The 19016-nt window shown below is 43.3% G+C and overlaps 1 protein-coding gene across 6 annotated transcripts in view; it reads left to right on the top strand.

Annotated features, from left to right (window-relative positions):
- map7d1a (MAP7 domain containing 1a) overlaps positions 1 to 18812 on the top strand; it is a 37042-nt gene extending 18230 nt beyond the window's left edge. For 2 of the 6 annotated variants that reach the window (XM_079344618.1, XM_079344616.1), the window contains 15 exons: positions 1956 to 2119; positions 2379 to 2490; positions 4759 to 4863; positions 6130 to 6252; positions 6343 to 6488; positions 7063 to 7193; positions 8245 to 8582; positions 9663 to 9945; positions 10635 to 10815; positions 11670 to 11774; positions 13208 to 13258; positions 13343 to 13403; positions 15225 to 15306; positions 15591 to 15829; positions 17840 to 18812. In XM_079344618.1, the coding sequence (XP_079200744.1) occupies positions 1956 to 2119; positions 2379 to 2490; positions 4759 to 4863; positions 6130 to 6252; positions 6343 to 6488; positions 7063 to 7193; positions 8245 to 8582; positions 9663 to 9945; positions 10635 to 10815; positions 11670 to 11774; positions 13208 to 13258; positions 13343 to 13403; positions 15225 to 15306; positions 15591 to 15829; positions 17840 to 17850 (2132 nt within the window). In that variant the 3' untranslated portion in view covers positions 17851 to 18812. The remainder of the gene's footprint in view (positions 1 to 1955; positions 2120 to 2378; positions 2491 to 4758; positions 4864 to 6129; positions 6253 to 6342; positions 6489 to 7062; positions 7194 to 8244; positions 8583 to 9662; positions 9946 to 10634; positions 10816 to 11669; positions 11775 to 13207; positions 13259 to 13342; positions 13404 to 15224; positions 15307 to 15590; positions 15830 to 17839) is intronic. The other 4 variants (XM_079344621.1, XM_079344620.1, XM_079344617.1 and 1 more) reach the window with 3 other exon arrangements.
- The last annotated feature ends 204 nt before the right edge of the window (positions 18813 to 19016 follow it).

Here is a 19016-nt window from a genome sequence, read left to right as displayed (position 1 = left end):
CCTTTGTCCATCCACATGTTCCAGCTGCAGACAAACTTCAGTATGACATGTTTGATTCCCATCTTACTGGAGGAGAGGGTTTAAGACATGCAGCTGTTTCTCTATAGTCTGTGAATGAACATGTAGGATGATACGTGTGTGTGAGTTTGTGATGCCAAACAGAAAAATCTCCCAGAAACACAGGCAGGAGAATTTTCGTTTTCTTGTATTTTCATAAATATGACTGTTTTTTTATAAATGCGTCTTTAAACCTGAGAGAGAGTCCAAACATGCTCGTCATGAAAAGGACCCAAAATTTTGGCCTGCACTTTTGAGTCCCATAGATAAACACGACTTCATCATGATGACGTAAAGCTTCAGATGACACTGATTTCTTGAAACTTTCATACGTGTACTTCAGTGAATCCCTCCCTCTGTGTGTTTTGGTCTGTATTAAGATGACTTTGACACACTTTGGAGCGCGGCTCAGTCTAATTGGACGATCGCCGGGCTTGCCAGATGGCACGTCTGATCTAATACTATGTCGGACCTGGATGAAAGATGATAAGCTTGTGTTTACGACACGGCTTAAAAGGAGATCTTAATAACCATCACCAGTCCTGTTACTAGTTTGGTAACAAACTGGTAACAGATTTAGAAACTTGCATCGGGGAATTGTCTGCACAGGAACTGGAGCTTCTCTCTCTCCTTGTCTGTCTTTGTTGAGATGATTTAAATACTTAATGCACTCGAGTTAGAGCAGCACTCAGTTTATGATTCTTTCTTGATCTTACGACAGCAGGCCCTGATGTCACATGTCGACACCGACTAGTGTCTGGACAGATTTAGAAATACATTTCAAACTATGTCATCTTAAGATATTCAGAAAGAGACGCTTTAAGTCCATGCATAGATGCATGAATGACGAGAAATAACACGGATTAGATTAAAGAAATGTGCAAAGCAGGAGATGAAATCATTCAGAATAACTGTTTTAATGTTAAAATGTCACCAGGGGGGAAAAGTTGTGGAAACGGAATCTAGAATCTTTCTTTCATCTGGCCGTAGAAATGCTGTTTGTTTGCAGTTGAAGCAGCTTTCTCCTCTCTTTTTTCATCACAGCCTATCCAGTGAATAATGAAGCAGTTTGCACTGCTCTTCACTTACAGCGCGTCCCTTCAGAATTCAATCACTGGAAGGTAAAAGTACGGCTTAGCTCAAATCGAGGCCAAGGAGCTGCGATGAGCTGAGATACGCACTGCAGCAGATTTTTTATTTATTTATTTATTTTTTCCAACCGACAGTTGCTGGCAGGCAGCGCCTCCGTATAACTCAGCTTTCTGTTCCCTCACCAGATAAAAGCTGAACCGTGTGCCTCCCCATACATTTTAAACCCTCTCGCCTGCAGCATCTCTGCAATGATCCTCCACCACAGTCAGAAATCCATAACCAGTTGCTTTTGTTGCATCAAGTGCTGTAAGAGAGTTGAGCCCGGCGTCTTTGCAGAGGTCCGATTCTTCACGGAGGTTTTTCTCTTTGTAGTTCAAAAGAAATATGGCGGGTTGTGTACACACAGAGGCAGCTGCTAAAGGCTTCTTCACGCCTGCTTTGAATGGCTCAGGCAAAAGGAGAAGATTTCCATATCACAGTGTGTGGTTTATTGAAGCTGACGTTGAAGATTAGTGTGCCACAAAAGTGTCACTTCAGAAGTGTCTGAACAACTCAGGATTACTCAGCATTTCATGACAAGTCAGGTAATTACAGTTATTTATGTAGTTCAGACAAAAGGCAGGATTGAGGTGATGGAACATTGAGCTTTAAGTACAGCAATCATCAAAGGATGAACATCTAGGAGAGGGCTTACTTTGCCTACATTAGTATGAAGGGACAGCGAGGAGTGAGAGGGCTTCTTTTGTCCTGTGCTCCGGTGGCAAAAACGTTCCTCGATGACTGTACGTTTTTCTGTCCCTTCTTAGCCGCCAAAAAGACGCAGTGGCTGGAGAAGGAGGAGAAGGCTCGGCAGCTGAGGGAGCAGCAGCTGGAGGAGCGCCGCAGGAAGCTGGAGCATCAGAGGATCAAGGCGGAGAAGCGGAGAGCTGCCCTCGAGGAGAGACAGAAACAGAAGCTGGAGAAGAATAAAGTAGGTTTGGACGAGAGCGCTTGTGATCACGTTGTGATGTTCGTGTAACACTTTTAGAACACGTGGCGTGAGCGCCCTCCTTCACTGGAAAAACTGCTGAACAGGTTTCGGTTGCAAATGAGTGGATTTTAGGATTTTGCTGAAGAGCACGTAATCCAGCCTGAGGGATTGAATCCAGCTGAATGCCATCACATTCTGGATCCTGTGTTTACTGAATTAGATATTTTAATAACGGATTCATTCCCTGTATCCTTTCCAGGAACGCTACGAGGCAGCCATCCACAGATCGACCAAGAAGACGTGGGCAGAAATCCGACAGCAAAGATGGTCCTGGGCCGGAGCGCTGAGCCAGAACTCCAGCCAGAAAGAAAGTGAGTACAGCACATTGATGAATCTGCAAACCTAAAACAATCAATTGTAACCACTCAAGAATCTTATAATAGGCAGTGTGTATCTCCATTAGCCTTCCATCAGCGTGATATACAAACCTTACTATGGCCATAGATTCTGTCATTTGGGGGTTTTATTGGTCATCATTGGATATTCAGTTCTAGTGCCATTAACCTCATAAGCCCATTAGACTGAGGGACTTCATTTCCCAGTAAGCATGCAGCTTCTCTCCGTGGTTTCCCTGAACATCTTTAATACGGTGTGATGTCCTTGCACAGGTTTCTTTTGAACTTTGACGGGAGGTTTACTTTCTAACGATTGAGCCTTTTGTTTCTAACTTCAGAAATGTTCCTTTCAGATACCCGATGTTGAGAAAGCTTCTTTTGTCTAAAACACATCAAACAATCTTCTTTTGAAATTCATTGGACATTAATAATAAACAGAGTGGCAAATGTTTCTACTTCTGCTTCATCTCTAATTGGTTGGTTGATTTTTCCCACCCTGGAACAATTGGTGGACATCAAACAGTGCGGCATAAAAATAGTGAGTTTTTTTAGTTAAACAAAACCTTTTTTGTTTGTTTGTTTGTTTGTTCTTTAATTCCAACAGCGAAACGGTTGTGTTGTTTTGGTCTGCAGTGTTTCATGCACAGTGCTGGCTCGGGATCATGACGGTGGTCGATGCACATCAGGGATCCAAACAGACTCTGAAAGCATCAGGTGTTTTTTTTACACTTCAATCTGAAGTGTGTTTGTCAAAACTTCAACACAGCCCTTTTCCTCATGTATAATAATAATGATATTAATACATTTTATTTGATGGCGCCTTTCAAGCCATCCAAGGTCACCTTACAGGGGATAAAAGCATCAGACTCGTAAGCTACCACAGCTCTGTTTGTTGCTGTCATCGGCCTCTGATCTTTACAGGTCTGTATTGATCGACAGAGTTCTTGATTGCGACGGATGCAGTATGCAGGGTTCAGTGGGTGAAACAGAGTCTGCAGAGGCCCCGTTAAACTGTAGATATGATGTTTGAACAGCTTGATAGACGCCACAAGCTGCTGCCGACTGACTCTCTAATCGATCTCTGCCTTCCTCCCCCCTCGTCAGTCTGTTGTCTGTCAGATTTTGGAAGTAAAGGAGCGTACACAGGCGTCACAGAGGAAATGCTACAAGGAGCCGTCTTAGCTTCTGTCCAAAGAGCAAACAGCCTCATCATCTTAAATGGAAATGAAAATAAGAAAGTCCTGCTCCAATACTTCACCTGTGTTACAGTAATGTTCCAAGGATTATTCCTGACAACATTCATGTAGCTTTTGTTTGTTTTTTTCTAATTCACTTTTGAAATTAAGTTTGTTGTTAGGGAGACAAAAATCTTTGTTATATTTTGTATATAGAGAGAGTTTTGAGAAGAAACGCACACACACACACACACACACAGTTTCTTCCTCAGTGAGGTTGAATGAAGTTAAATGACTCGGTGTGGACTCACGGCACTCAACACAGGGTCGAATAAATGCAGTGTCAAATATTACTAAGCAACAAGAGATGCCTTTCTCACTTTCTATCTTCCTTCTTCCACCACCTGAAGTGAATAAATGGACAGGAACATTTCCAGTGAAAGCACTTTTCAGAGAGTTAGGATAATGATGTTGAATTGTTGCTGGTGAAGGTTATAAAGTTATAGGCAACAAAAAGTCAAAGGTATTAAACTGAGGAGGATCTCACATAAACATGTTAAACAGTGTGTGCTCATTTTAATAGTGTAATAGAAGTACCACTAGTCTACTATATATAAAGAATAACTGTAGTGTATTTTAACACCAAGAGTTCTGCTTTCTTCGTCTCCTCTCCTCTTGTGTAAACCAAAACAACAACACAAACTTCTCTGCACTAAGCCTGCTGCTGATTCTGAATATTATACAACCCTGACCAATGCTGATACAACTACAGTTATGTAAAAAAAAAAGAAAAAAACAAGTATTTCATTTGATTGAACTGGAAACTCAGAATCCTTACATCTCATTTCTGACACGCTTTCTGTTGTTGCGATATAAACAGTCAGTAATCATGGTGGCTCTACCCACAAACTCGTTCTTGCAGTTTCCTCTCACGATTGTGGGTGTTTGTTTGTCGAGGGAGATGATTCAAGCGTAACGCAGGATGCCACAGAATCTCCCCCCCCCTCCCCTCTCCCCTCTTCCATGTGCCCTGTGTGAACATCTGTGTGGCGCTCTCTTGGCTTCTTAGGCAGATGCTCTTTGTCGACGGTCAACCTGCCCAAACACGTGGACACTGTTATAAACAAGCGACTGTCCAAGTCCTCCGCCACGCTCTGGATCTCCCCCAGCAGAAGTAAGGCAACTCCTGGAATGACCCCTCCCACCTCCTCTCCGTTTAAATGTATTCATCACTCCGCCACCGTCAACACTTCCGAACCCGTCCATCATTGTCCTCTGTTTTTTCAGTTCTTCCCCTTTCTGATTTCAGTCCGTCTGTGGTGCTTGATGGTTGACAGGTGATCCATTTCCATCTCCCCAAATAACTCAATTCTTTTTCACTTTTCAGAGTTTGGGCTGAGGCTTTGTTTGACATGCTCTGCATGCTCATATTGTTATTTGGTTATTGTTATTGGTGTTTATTTTTTGTGGTTTTGTTGTCTTTTTGCTGTCCTTTGGTTGGTTCATTTTGTGGTAATGACATCTGTTTGCATCGTCCAATGGATCCCTCTGTGCTCATTGTCATCATTACAAACTGGATATGGGATGTCTCTTATGTTGTCTATGTTGGCTTTCTTGATTGATGATCTCACAGGTGGGTTCTATCTTTTAATCGACCATCTCTGATGTGTACTGCTCTCTTTTTTATAGTGGAGGTAAATAAGGTCACCTTGTATCCGTGCACAGGATGAGAAACTCCTGAGTTTGAAATAAAGTAAAGTCAGTGAGTGAGTCAGCATTTTTCAGGAGGTAATGTATTCTGAAAAAACCTCCCTGAAGCAGGTCCTGTTCCTGTGCTGCTCAGAATAAACAGCTAGGTAACTTTTTCTTCTCTTCACTCTCCTGACTCCTCCAACACGCTGTAACATGCACACCGTAAGCCAAAAAAGACAATGTGTCCCCCGCAGGAAGTGCAGAACACTCCTCCGATATTCTCCAGTTCTTCACTGTTTGTAAGCTCACGGCTGTGGTTATAAATAACTGACTCAGAGTCTAGACGAACATTTCAAATAACTCTCTCTCTCTCCTGGGTGGCACCACTGCAGCCTAAGGTTATAGCAGACACAGTTAATCAGCTCCTGTTGGTTCTCTTAGATTCTCTTTGGGTGGCACTGAAGTGTTTAACTGGGACTTTGTGTGTGATGGGGTGTTAAGGACTTGTGGGCATGGAGGCACTTTTGAGCTACACCCTGGTTTCTTCTCATTTCCCTGTGGTGACAAATTGTAGATTTTTTTGGCCTTTCTTTGTCTGGGTTGTGAATAACAAGTTTATGTAAAGGTCGATCTCAGATCGGTTCCTCTCATATTTCAAATGTCACTACGGTTTGGGTCGATAAACTTCAAACCTTTTACTAAACTGAGGACATATTTAAAATAAAAATATCTGCTGTCCTCCCTGCAGCGCGCGGCCTTACACTCAGTCCGTGGGAGAGCAGTATAGTGGACCGCCTGATGACGCCAACGCTGTCTTTCCTCGCAAGGAGCCGCAGTGCCGCCAGCGTCCTCACAAACGGCAAAGATGGTCGTAAGTTAAAATCCAGAAAGAGGGGAAAAAAAGGACTTACATTAGATCAGCATCTTTCAGCATCATTAACATCAGCCGCTTTTACCTCAGACTCTCCTCTCTGCCCCCGTTCGGCCTCAGCCAGTCCGCTCACTTTGTGCACCAACCAGCCCCACCACCGCTGCTCCGACCGCTGGAGGGTGACGTCCAGCACGCCAGACATCACGCAGCGCCAACACAGACGGAGCTCCACACCCGTAAGTCTGCCTGATTAACTTCTGCCCTTTGGCTGACCCCTGACAGTCATGTTTTCTCAAAGTTAGTTCACAGCACAGTTTAACAGCCAACAGAGGTTTTTAACAGTAAGCTGTTACCCAGATAAAGAGCGTAGCTACTCAACTCAACTTCATTTGTCCCCGGAGGGCGATCTGTTGTGCAACAAGTCAGAACAATGACAGCAGACAACACAGGGACAACAGACGAGAGTACATAATCAACTCAGTGACAATGCCAGAGTCACCACATTCACTATAAATAGAGCAACAACCAGTCATGATCACTAGCTGAGGCTCAAAGCAGCTCAAAGTAAAAGTAAAGTGCAGTGTTGGCAGCACACTGTTAGATGTACATCCATAGAATCATTTTATAAAGTGCACTTTACAACACGATCAATACATTATACAAAAACCCCCATGAAGATCAGCCTGCGGAAGAAGACACTTCTTCTCTTGTACTGTATGTGTACAGACCAATAGCATATGTAGTCATTTTGAGCTGTACACACTCAGACTGACATTTGTGAACCTTATATTTCATCTCTCTGACCTCCAGATGGATAAAAACAAGAAAGAAAAGAAGGATAAAGAGCGGGAGAACGAGAAGGAGAAAAACGCTCTCAGTAAAGAGAAGGTGCTGAAGAAGAGACAGTCTCTCCCCAGTATGAGGCACAGACCTGATCCCAGGTAAAACACTCTGCTAACATCTAATAATTGATTGATTGATATTTTATTAATGATTTATGAGTTGGAAAAGACTTTCCCATGAACTATTTCCCTCCCTATGATGCGTTTACCACCTAACTGGTGACTGGTGTTTATCTCCTCGAGCTCTTACTGTGATAGTAAAGGTGATGACAAAGCCCATGATTAGTTACCTCAGCTAATGTTGGACAATCAGACTTTTCCATCTCAATTTTTGTAGACTTAAGTAAGAAAATAAAAAAAATTAACAAAGAATTATACGCACTTCATGATGAACATTTTTGTGATTTCTAAATACGTTATGTTATAGTATATTGTGTAAATAATGGTCTTTATATGTAATCCAAAAAATAAACATTAGTTGCGGGAACACTGTAAAGTAGCAAGACAAGTGTGCCCCTTTGTTATTGAAGAAATATCCAAGAAAAGCTTCAAGTCCCTCTTTAGAAAACGTCCTGATACCCTACAATGACCTGAGAGCCGCTCTGTGAAACACCAAGGTTCACCTGACGTCCCCGCGTCCTCGGCTCGTTTGTGCTCTATGGTTGGACGAAGCAGGACGGCCATTTTTACGTCTGCGCTGTAAAGACCTCGTATGTAGTGCTCTGTTAGAGCACTGGGAGTGACATAAGGTCCCGTCACGCGAGGTCATCCCCTCGCATGTCCTCAGGCAGCTGAAGTAAATGACATTCATGGTGGAAAAGGAGAAAAAAGTTACTTTGAGTCAATTAAAAAAAAAAAAAAAAAGTATCAAAGAGCTTGGCAGAGCTGACAGCACCTTAAGGCGGGAGGAAAAAAAAAGTCTTCTTTATCATAATGCATGTCTTTCTACAAGTGTTGCATTGCCTGTGTGTAGCTCACTGATGTAAGGATGATGCAATGTCTGAGTGCCTCGTCTGCTCTGCCCGTTTGTCAGGTTTCATCAGGACATCTGAATTCCTAAATTTCATTTCAGCTTTTGTCTGCAGAATCAACAAATGGGACAATTTCACATCAGTTTAATCATTTCTTCCCAAATGTTCCTTCCTTCCAGTCCTAGTCCTTTATCAAGACAACGGACGTCATCTCCTGTTATGTCTAAGGGCAGACCGGCCTCGCCCAGCCCTGCCGCTTCTCCGAAGCCGTCATCCACACGTGGAAGCCCCTCCCCTAAACCTTCATCCACACGTGGAAGCCCCTCCCCTAAACCTTCATCCACACGTGGAAGCCCCTCCCCTAAACCTTCATCCACACATGGAAGCCCATCGACCCCTAAAAGTCGGCCCAAAAGAGCCAGGACCCCTGCCAGGATCGACCACCGTACATCCTCCCCCGCCCCCCTCGAGAGAGTGAAGGAGCCTCGCAGGCCCGCAACGCCTGAGGACAGAAAGGGTGAGTACGAAACACAGATTTGGTGTCGTCGTGGTTACGATCAAAGCCAACAAAATGACAGTCAGCCTGGCTGTGCACAGATTTGAAGGTCACCTCCACAGAGAAAACATCAACTTGTGTCCCTCTGCTATGACTCATAGTGATCTCAACTCTGTGCTAGAGGAGAAACAATGAAGTTCAATTTGTCCGTTTTTTTTTCTGTAACATGATGTAGGACGTTTGCTTTGACCTTGAAACACTAAAATCAGAACGGTTTTGTCTGAGCTTTCCACCACATCTCATTGAGCCGCATTAGTAGCTGGAGTCAGCTGACATGTTAACCAAGAGAGGAACCTGTCATCACATGTTGAGGGAGGTTTCATAATGACCACTAAGTAGACCTCATGTGATGAAGGAAGATCATGACGTGAGTCTGAAATATGTGGAACAAGCAAGTCAAAGGACCTTCAGTAATAAATGTTATAATGTCCGAATGCTGCACGATCATCTGCACTTTGTTGCAGGTTCTTCCCTCCACAGTAATCCACTGTCCTATTTGGCCTGTGCTGTGGTTCAGAAGCCTTCTCTAGATCTGAGTCACACTGTGTTATTGTATTATGGCTCGGTCTCTTCCTATGACCGGCCAGAAGACAAACAATTGAAGGGAAAAAAAGTGAACAAGCGTCTGGAAAATCTGTGTCTCTTTTCAAGAGCCAATAGACAGAGATTACATCAGGCTTAATTAGCCATGCAAATGGATTTAGAGCGCCACACAGCTCCATACGCTGCGTCTTGCCACACACAGCACTGAGAGGCAGCACTAATCAGCCTTAATGACGTAATTACAGACTCGAAGGCTGAAGATATTGCTTTTTCTATTGTTGAGAGAAAAAGTTGCTGTTGAGCATTTATTAAAAATGATGGATCAGGGCCTGAAATGTTATACTTTTTTTTTTTTTTTTTTTTTAACAAAATCCAAAATGTGATAAAATGCTGAGTCCAAAGCGTAAAAACAAAAATTTTGGGTGGGCTCTAAGAGGGCCGCTTTCAAACTCATGTATGTGTCTGTCTCTGTGTAACAGCTGTTTCCCTTGTTTTTAGGTTCTCCTCTGGTTCCTGCCATCCTCGTTGCCTCAGCTGCCTCCTCCCCTCATGCATCGAGCCCGACACTTACGACCGCTGCTGCAGCCTCCTCACCTGAGCCGGCTCACTCAGCTCCTTCTGTCCCCGCAGCATCGCCTGCACCCTCTCCGTCGGCCAAGCCCATGGCAGGCACCAACGACGCCGAGGAGGCGGGTCGCATCCTGACAGAGAGACGCAGACAGGCCCGGGAGCAGAGGGAGAGGGATGAGCAGGAGCGACGTGAACAGGAGGAGAAAGACAGGTCAGAGGATTAGAAATAAGCCTCAAAACACCTTTTTTTTTTTTTTTTTTTTTCAAACGTGTCTGTGATGATGTTAAAGGAAAAGTTCCCAAGCTGTGTTTTCAGCCAGGAGAATTGAGGAAAACAAGCAGGTCAGAACTGTACAAAAGCTTATTGTTGGGAGACTAAAGGATCATGACAATGTCAGCGTCATTAGCACATTTGAAAAGCACTAAAGCATCATCGAGAAAATTACAAAAAAAATGCCAAAGTGTCATTCTGAAATCACAGGTGTAGAATCTGCTGTTAAAGTCATTTTGATATTGAAAACAAACCTCACATATGACATTTTTGTTATTTCCCTTTTTGAGAAATGAAACAGACATCTGTCAAACTAAGCAGGACTGCTCCATGCATTCTCACATCAGGTGTCTGAATGAGTCTCTCACTGAGCACTGGCCATAGTGTGGAAGCATTAGGAATCTGATAGCCTGTCGACTGATTCTTACAGCGACAAGTCCCTATTTACAGCTCGGGAATGGATATGATCTCCTGCTGGCACTCATACTTCCGATTGTTTCCATGTCCTGAAATAGTTTCTTGTTGCTGGTGCTTCAATCTCCACTGAGAAGACAAACTGAGGAAGTGTCACCAGATGAAATGATTTAGTGAAAACTGCTTTCACCTAAACTCCCGTCCATACTCTTTAGGATCCTGCGAGAGGAGCGGATAGTGAAGGAGGCAGAGGAGAGGCGACTCCGGGAGGAAGAGGCCCGTGCTATGGCGGAGGAGCAACAGAAGAGGGACGAAGTCCAGCGTCTGCAGGAGGAGAAAGAAGCTCAGGAGAGAGCCAAGGCCGAGCAGGAGGAGAACCTGCGCCTGCAAAAACAAGTACGCTCCCCGTCTCCATCAAGCAAGCAGAGAAAGCAGCGGAAGTGAAAGTTTTTGGGTGTGAACACAGTGCAGTGGACGGACCGTGTTATTCAGATCAGGGCTAAAGTAACTCACAAGTACTTAAAGTACTTTGTTACAGTGATGAGGTCCATAAAGCACAAGTGTGAAAACGATTGCTACCTTTTGAGTAAAGGTCAAGCAAAACATTCATGCTCTTACACTGCAGCCTCACATTATCCCCGGGCACTTTGCCCATCACACCACAAATGACACGCTCTCCGACGCAAACAGTCTGTTTTTCTTCCACTTGTTTACTGTTTCAGCTGCTCACTTCACCTTGACCTTTTTTTGCAGTCATATATTAAACCAAACTGGCGAGCTTGTTTATATGTTTACAATGTTTCAGAGTTTTCTCATCGACGTTAGCTTTTTTTATTTCTTTGTAAATATTGTGGATGTCATCCTGCAGCTCGAGCAGCCTTGGCGTAGTCGGCTCTCTGTACATCCAGTTACTGCTCTGTGCCACCCCCCTGTGGTCTTTCCCAGAATTGGCACTTGTGGTTGAAAATGATCCAATATAATTATGCAAAGGCATAATTAAGAAACTATTGTGTTTCGCTTTGAGTAGTTCTCACAAAGCTGTAAAATTTGAAAATAGACCACGTTGGCTTAAAGATACAGAAAAATATTCCCTTTATGGCTGTAGACAATAATTGCAGCGTGCAACCACACCCTTGTTACGTAAAAGGCATGTTATTTTGGCTGAGATTTTTTTTCCCTCACTATGCTGGCATTAACATATTGTTTGGATTCTCGCCTGCGTGTGTGTGTGTGTGTGTGTGTGTTTTCAGAAAGAAGAGGCTGAGGCGAAAGCGCGGGAGGAGGCAGAGAAGCAGCGTCTGGAGAGGGAGAAACACTTCCAGAAGGAGGAGCAGGAGAGGCTGGAGAGGAAAAAGGTAGGGCAATGCATCTGTGCTCCCCTGGATCCTTCAGTCAGGATATAAAGTTACCTATTTGAGACTGGAAATGCACTCAAGCTCTTCTGGGTTTCTTTTCTTAAAATCCTTGCCTGAGCTTTTAAGCGGGAATAAAACACCCTTAAAATGTCCAAACTGACTGACTGAAAGTATTGAACGTCCCTCGTCCCGTGTCTCTTCTCAACATCCACCTCAAGGTAACACTAAATGAATTCTGCAGTCATTACACAATAAGCTCTCCTCCCTCAGTGGAGGTATCATATTCTGGGATGCATAAATCTGTGGTCTGTCTCCTGACATGACAAGAGCAGGCTTGAAAGTTGAGTCCCTGAAACCAAGATGAATGATGTTTTTGGCTTATCCAGGATTGGCCGTCTGCATGCCGTGATTTAACAGGGCTCAGTCTGTGTGTGAGCATGGGGCTATATTTAAACAGTAATAATGGAGGCCTTGCTGTGCCAATCATTATCTGGGTGGATTTGTGCAGATCTGTCTGTGTGTGTGTGTGTGTGTGTTCTATGACCGTGACCATCTACTCGAGTAAACCACCCACATCTTTCTCTGTATGCTAGCTAAGCTTTTCTTTACCTTCGTCTTCTCACCATATGTAAGAGGCTCTTCTCTCCAGAGGCCAGGCCTTGTTCACACGGTCTGTGTCTGGATCTGCGCTGGATTTAGCCCCATTGGACAGCATGTCCTGTGTTTCAAAGACTTCCTGCTTAGTCACACTTAATCAAATATTGCTGCAGATTGACTGACTTCTCCCGAAACTAACTCTTAAAAAAGACTTTGTGGTGGAGTGTTAAGCATAACCTGATGGGAAAACAAAGCAACTAGACAAAGCAAAATGACTTTCCACAAATGCATGAGCTATCAATGAAATATCTTGGATCTGAAAGTGGTTTCCCTTTTATGAGTGGCAGCTGCAGTTCAAGTCTTGTAGTCTCAGGCTAGCTGTGTCCTCAGATGAAGGTCGTCATCTTCAGACAAATCTCTCCATTCTGTTGGCTGTAAAGCATCCATCTTCTTACTGTTCATTGTTCGACCATCCTACGCCGGCGTTCCAGCTGAAAATACAAGTACTCATTATTGACGCAGCCCTCCACCTGGAGACGTAAGGGCCTCAGTTGGACTCGGTTCATTCACCTCAAGTTTTTTCCCAGCAGAGAACAGTAAATGTGAAACACGAGTTTGTCAAAGTGTGTCGGCACTCTACCTTACTATAACCATATTTAATTATGCATTTGTGATCATGTGTGATGAAAAACAGAAATCCTCAAATCTGAACCTCGTGAACATATCTGTCCTGCTGTGTTCTTAAAAAAAACAAAACACTTAAGTGCTGTGATTGGCATTTTGTTCTTTGTGGCATTTCCTTTGTCTTATTTTTCTGTCTTTTATTTGTTTTTTAGCGTCTGGACGAGATTATGAAACGGACACGCAAGACAGATGGCGCCGACAAGGTACATTTGCGGTTCAGTTTTTATGAAGTAACAAAGTAAAATGTAACAGGACAAAAAAACTGACTCAAAATATCTACTTCACAGAAAGAGACAAAGTCTTCCCCGCCCACGAATGGCAACGATAAAGAGGCAGAGAGCAGCAGAGGTAAGAGAAACAACGTCTTTAAGGCTCCTGTGAGGACCTTTCTGCTGCCCCCTGCAGACAAAGTGGGGCTTCTATGTATTTACATATGTTGTCCTGAACATCTGAAGGTAGTGTTTTTGTCGAAAAACTCATCCTGCTTTCTTAAACAATCACATGTGTAAGTCTCATCATAATTGTTATTGTTATTGAAAATGTACACAAAGGCCATTTCTTCAGCATGCTGTTAAATGGTTCGTCTGACCCCGTCCCCCCAGCAGAGGTTAAATGCATGATAAATAACTTTAGAGAGAGTTGATCCTGTTGCTGTTGGTCATATTTCCCTTTGTAACTCATAGGATTAACGTCAGTCTGTTTCATAACCAGTTCAAACCTCCCCATAGGGGCTTTAAGTTTTATATCAATACCCCACTAATATTCTTTAAAGGTCACCAGTCTGTCTGCAAACCCCACAATTATGAGAAAAGTCCATCTCCTGTCTTTTGCATGCTCCACTTTTCAGAAAATGTAAGCTTGAACAAGCCAGTTGGACATTTTCCCTTTATGACATCACAAAGGGCAGTAACCCCGCCCCCCCCTTTGGGTGACACTACCACAGCAGGGAGTTTGTTCTGCCCTCTGAGTTCACCTTTCCACTGTAAACAATAAGGCACAGTGCAAGAAAGCCCAAACCACCTGAGCCCTTCCAGAGAGGGGCGTGGTCAGACACAGCTCATTTACATTTAAAGCTACAGACACAGACACAGACACAGCCTCTTCTGAGCCAGGTTAAAACAGAGTGTGACTTTTAATCTACCTGGATTGTGAAGGGCAATGGTTTTAACTGATGTTCAGTTGTTGTGTACGGTTTGTGACCTGTTGGTTTACACAATCCACCCAGAAGTTTGAACTTTTACTACTTGTGCGATTAGCAGATGGACCTTAACTACGAACACATGCCATGTTCGACAGAGTCTGACTCATGTCATTGCTCAACAAAGAACTCTTTATTATTCATCCTTGGGGGCTTGAATTATATAACACAAGACTGCATCGTCTCTCCCCTGCTGATTTGACTTCTTTAATGTGTGAGCTTAAACCAAGTCACAGGTATTTGTTGCACTTTAGTTCTTATTTCTGCCTGGGTCAGCTTGTCTTCAGACCATTTTGTAGAAACGGAGTTATTAGATTATACACTTCTGCTTCACATCCTGCACAGCTGCAGTTTAACTAGTTTTTTCTCTGTTAAATAGGACCCATGTGTGCTTACTTGTTGTCCAAACTGTGGGACGGAGGGACTTTTGAGAGGAAGAGCCTGCAGCATTTATCAGATATTAACTATTGACACAAGCTATTCTGCAGGGACAGGTGTGATGTTGCAGCTTCTAATTTTGGCAAAAAAAATCCTAACTAAGCTAAATTGAGACGCATAGACTCTCTTTGCCCAGACTTCCACGTCACGCACAGTAGATGAGTAAGATAAAGGGGATCAATGTGGTCACAGAGATATGCTGTTTGAGGCAAAGTTCCCCATCACAGAACGGCAAATGCCAGCCACTGATGTGGTCGGATGTCTGGCAGGCGTCCCTCTTTTGTAGTCGGCGAGTAGAGATCTGTTTCAACCACGGCCGTGTCCTCAGCAGAGCGGAGTGTGGGGGGGATTACACAGGAAGGAAGCCCATGGAAAATGTAGCTCCCATTTTCTGCCAATTTAGGTCGGCCTGACACAGTTTGAAGACATTCGTTATTGGTTTTGTGCTTTTGTTTATGTTTATTTAAAGGTTCTTTATGTGAGATGATCAGGTTGATGTTACACTGGCTAAATGGTTGATTTGTTTCCTTTAGCCTCTGCTGAATATCCGCCAAAGCCAGAGGTCAACCTGCCCAATCACAAGACAGACAACGGACAAACCAATGGCAAAGAAAGGTAAAAAGTTTCAAATCTGTGTGCTTTTTCTTTGATGATTTGAAACTTCCTTTCTGCCGAAGCCAGACAAAAGCGTAACACTGACGGGTAACAGTAACAAATGGAAGTGTTTGGAGAAAGATATTGTTTCTTGTAATGTTTATTTTCTGTATTTGAAGCCTCTTCGTGGGGTAGGCTGAAAAAAAACTTGTTGTGATGGGACAATGGTGGGATGACTCATTTGTTACATGAGTCACCATTAATAAGTAAAACCACATTTTTCTTTGTGTTTCCCCCTTTTTCAGCAGCCCCTCGGTTCCAGTGGTCAATGGGGTCCAGCCTACAAGACATGAAAACGGTCTGTCCACAAAAGGAGACACCGCCAACTTCGGAGATATTCTCCATCTCGCAAATCATGGCAACACTACCAACGGAGCGCGGGAAAACTCTGAAAGCAGCATGGACTCTGATCCCATCCTATCGTTTGAGAGTGAGGATTCATTTATGAAAAAGGCCGGCCCGATGAAGCCCCAGCACGTTGCAGGTACACACTGACAACAACACCCAACATGATTATAGACACCAGACATCAAGTCAGGTAAAAATCAACAATCAAGAGAAGAAAGACGCGATCAAAGCAACCTGGCAAGATGATGAAACTAGCCTAGCATGAAGAGTGGTAGCCTTAATGATTCTCCTTACTTTCAGAGTTAATCTGTACAAAAACATAAACCTACTTTCCATGCTAACTTTATGATCTCATAATTTGAGTAGAATAGGTGTAATAGACATTAGCAGTATTTTCACATTTACAGATTAAATTACTTTTTTGGATTTTTCTTTAAAATCTTACCTACATGGTGCAGGAAAAACTAGGAGTGCTCCTAGGCACCTAATTCAAAGTCGATTCAAATTGCATATTTAAATTCAGACTAACCAAATAGTGTAAAGATAAGAAAACACTCAGAACAACTTACCGGTACTTCCAATTGTCTGCAAGTAAATAATGTCATTTGGTTTGTTGAGCGTGGCTAATGTTAACAGTGCTAGCATGCCAGAAGAGAACGTCCATTAGCCAGAGCTGCCGCCTAGTGGTGGACGGCTGCGTTACAGTTTGAACGTAATATTTGACGAGCATTTACTGTTGAGTAGTTTTGGTGCCAACGAGGGAGGGTGATGATGTTTAGTATCGTCGACTAAATGTGTAGATCTGTATCCAAAGCTTACAAAGGGTCACACTTTTTTCCAAGGTCGGGGGAGTAAATCTTAAAGTTGGGTTGATGCCAGACGTGGAAAAAATAACTCTAATATGGTTACTTGTGTACTGTTAATCTACATCACAGAATTATAAGCATTTTTACAATTCAACAGCCATGTGTTGTGTGAAAGGATCTGCTTAAGCCAGGAACACTAGTGTGTCGGTCACAGTGTGTTCCCTCTTCCTCCCCTCATATAAAACAGCAGCAAACATAGCCACGGTTCAATTCAAACTGGCTTGTGCCAGATACACACTTCCAAGTTGTCATTACTAAAGAGCAACTGTAGTAGAAGGAAGCATGGGCACACAGAGACCAAAACTAGAACGTGTTCGATCCCAAACGTGCAGATCATCACACCCTGAGGAGAGGAGGGTGTGGAGACTCGCCTTACAGCCACAAAGTCCCAGAGGCGGCATCGGGGAAAAATAGTGAAGTGAAAGGAGTGAAGAGGAGCAGGGTATCTTTATCCTGATGACAGCTTTTCTCCAGCAGCCCCCTCTGACAGGGGCCTGTGAGGAATTCCCACAATGCCTGAGGTGACGAGGAGACCCTATCCACAAGTGCTTCACGGCGAGGGGGTTAGAAACAGGACCCCGGAGCGATTAAGCACCATATCACCCCTCACTCAACCAAACACCCTGCGTCAACGTCAGCAGCACCTTCCTCTCCCTCTCCTGCGAGATCTTAACCTGCACCTGATAGCCTGAAGACAAGCCAGAGGTCGTAAATATTACGGAAAGCAAACAGAGGCAGTCCCCTTAAATGTTATCACACATTAATTAACACTTTACTTTCCTCTATCTGCGTGCCTTTGACGCAGGCGTATAAAAAGCAAACATTCACTCTTGTAAATGTGGACACATGAGACACCTTTTTTTGTAACTTCATCGGACTTCATTTTATACATCGAAGCATTCTTCCAGACTTTGTTTGAATGTTCGTATGTATTTAGAGTAGGCACATGTGGCGTTGTCAGTCAAATCTTCTGGCGTAACATCAATAAGGAAGTAGTTCCCTAAGTTGGCTGCGTTTGACTCTGACAGTTATTCATTTGAGTTCTTACAAATACTGCCATGTTCACAGGACAGTAAATCCTAACAAGCTCTTGTCGCTGCTTCGTCTTTTACGTTTAGTTTTGCCAAAAGGTCAGAGGTGCACAGACCATCTCATCACTCAGATCAAAGAGTGAGACCCTCTTTTGAATGCAAACTGAACAACCTTCTGTCTTTAAGCATGTGTTGATGAATCCCCGACGTCTGCTGATCTTTAACCCTGTTCTCTGCTCCCTCTCACAGAGGTCCTGTGACATGTTCCAGTGCTGAAGTGCCCGTCGCCTTTAGGCCACCAACCTCTCCCAGCCCTGCCAACGCTCATATGGGGGACTGCTGTCACCTGTGCCAATCAACCACCCTTTTTTCCCCCTGTCTAAGCCCCTGAGATGAAACGTACTTATCTCTGGAGAAGAACCGGGCTGCAGAAAGTGACAACCGAAGCATCAGGACACAAGCAAGAAGTCAAAAACAGGATGCAGTGTAAACATTAGTAAAGATCTTTGTGGCAGAAATCCCATGCACCTCAATAAGTGATGGCCTCATGCTTTGTACATTAAGGTACAGCTGTGTAATTTGGATTACAATAAGCTGAAGTGTTGGTTTTACTTTGTTCTTTAGTTATTTAACTGAAAGAGAAATATAAAAGACTGGGTACATATTTGTGAATAATGTAAATGAACTGTGTGATGGACAGAGGAGGGCTGATGTGACGATTGCAGGTGAATGAAAGGGAGTCATTTTCTGCTCCTCTGCTCAGAGTAGAAAGCCAAGTATTGAACTTCCTCCTGTGTATAAAGCCACATGTAACAGTTTTTGTAAAAGCGAACCGAGAAATCACAGGACGAAGATTTTGAAATGTACGTTCACACGCAAGCAGCTTCGTATTATGTGTAAACATCTGCTCGAACCTCAGCTTTGATTGATTGTATGCAGAACTGGATGTAAAGAAAGAGAACGCAACCACGACGATTAACAAAGCAGAAGTCTTCAAAGGTGATGCTTCTTAAAACAGAGATTTACTCCACTATTTAACAGTTAGACACTGTTTGATTTCACATGTGCAAGCATGACACTGTCTTCTCTCATGTGCATCAAGATTCCATAGACTCATATGTGTTTGAAATGCTGGTGCGTGTATATGCTATAATTATTTTGATGTGCGTTACAAGGTCAGGTGGAGTATCTTAAGTCTTATTAAAGACAAGCTGTCCAGTCACTCGCCTCTGCTTTTATTTTTCCTGAAAAAAAAATAAAAAAAAATGCATTTGATGGTATCAGGGGATAATGTGGGAAGAAAGAAAATGCGGCCTAAATCTCAAAGAGAAAACATTATCAGGTTCTTTCATCTTAAACAGCCAGGCATGATTAATAATGTGTTATCAATTTGATAGTTTGGGAAAGTTTTGCGTTTCATTTTGCT

The sequence above is a fragment of the Symphodus melops genome (genome assembly GCF_947650265.1).
Source record: "Symphodus melops genome assembly, chromosome: 5".
NCBI lineage: Eukaryota > Metazoa > Chordata > Actinopteri > Labriformes > Labridae > Symphodus > Symphodus melops.
This window is presented reverse-complemented; position numbering and strand designations above follow the sequence as displayed.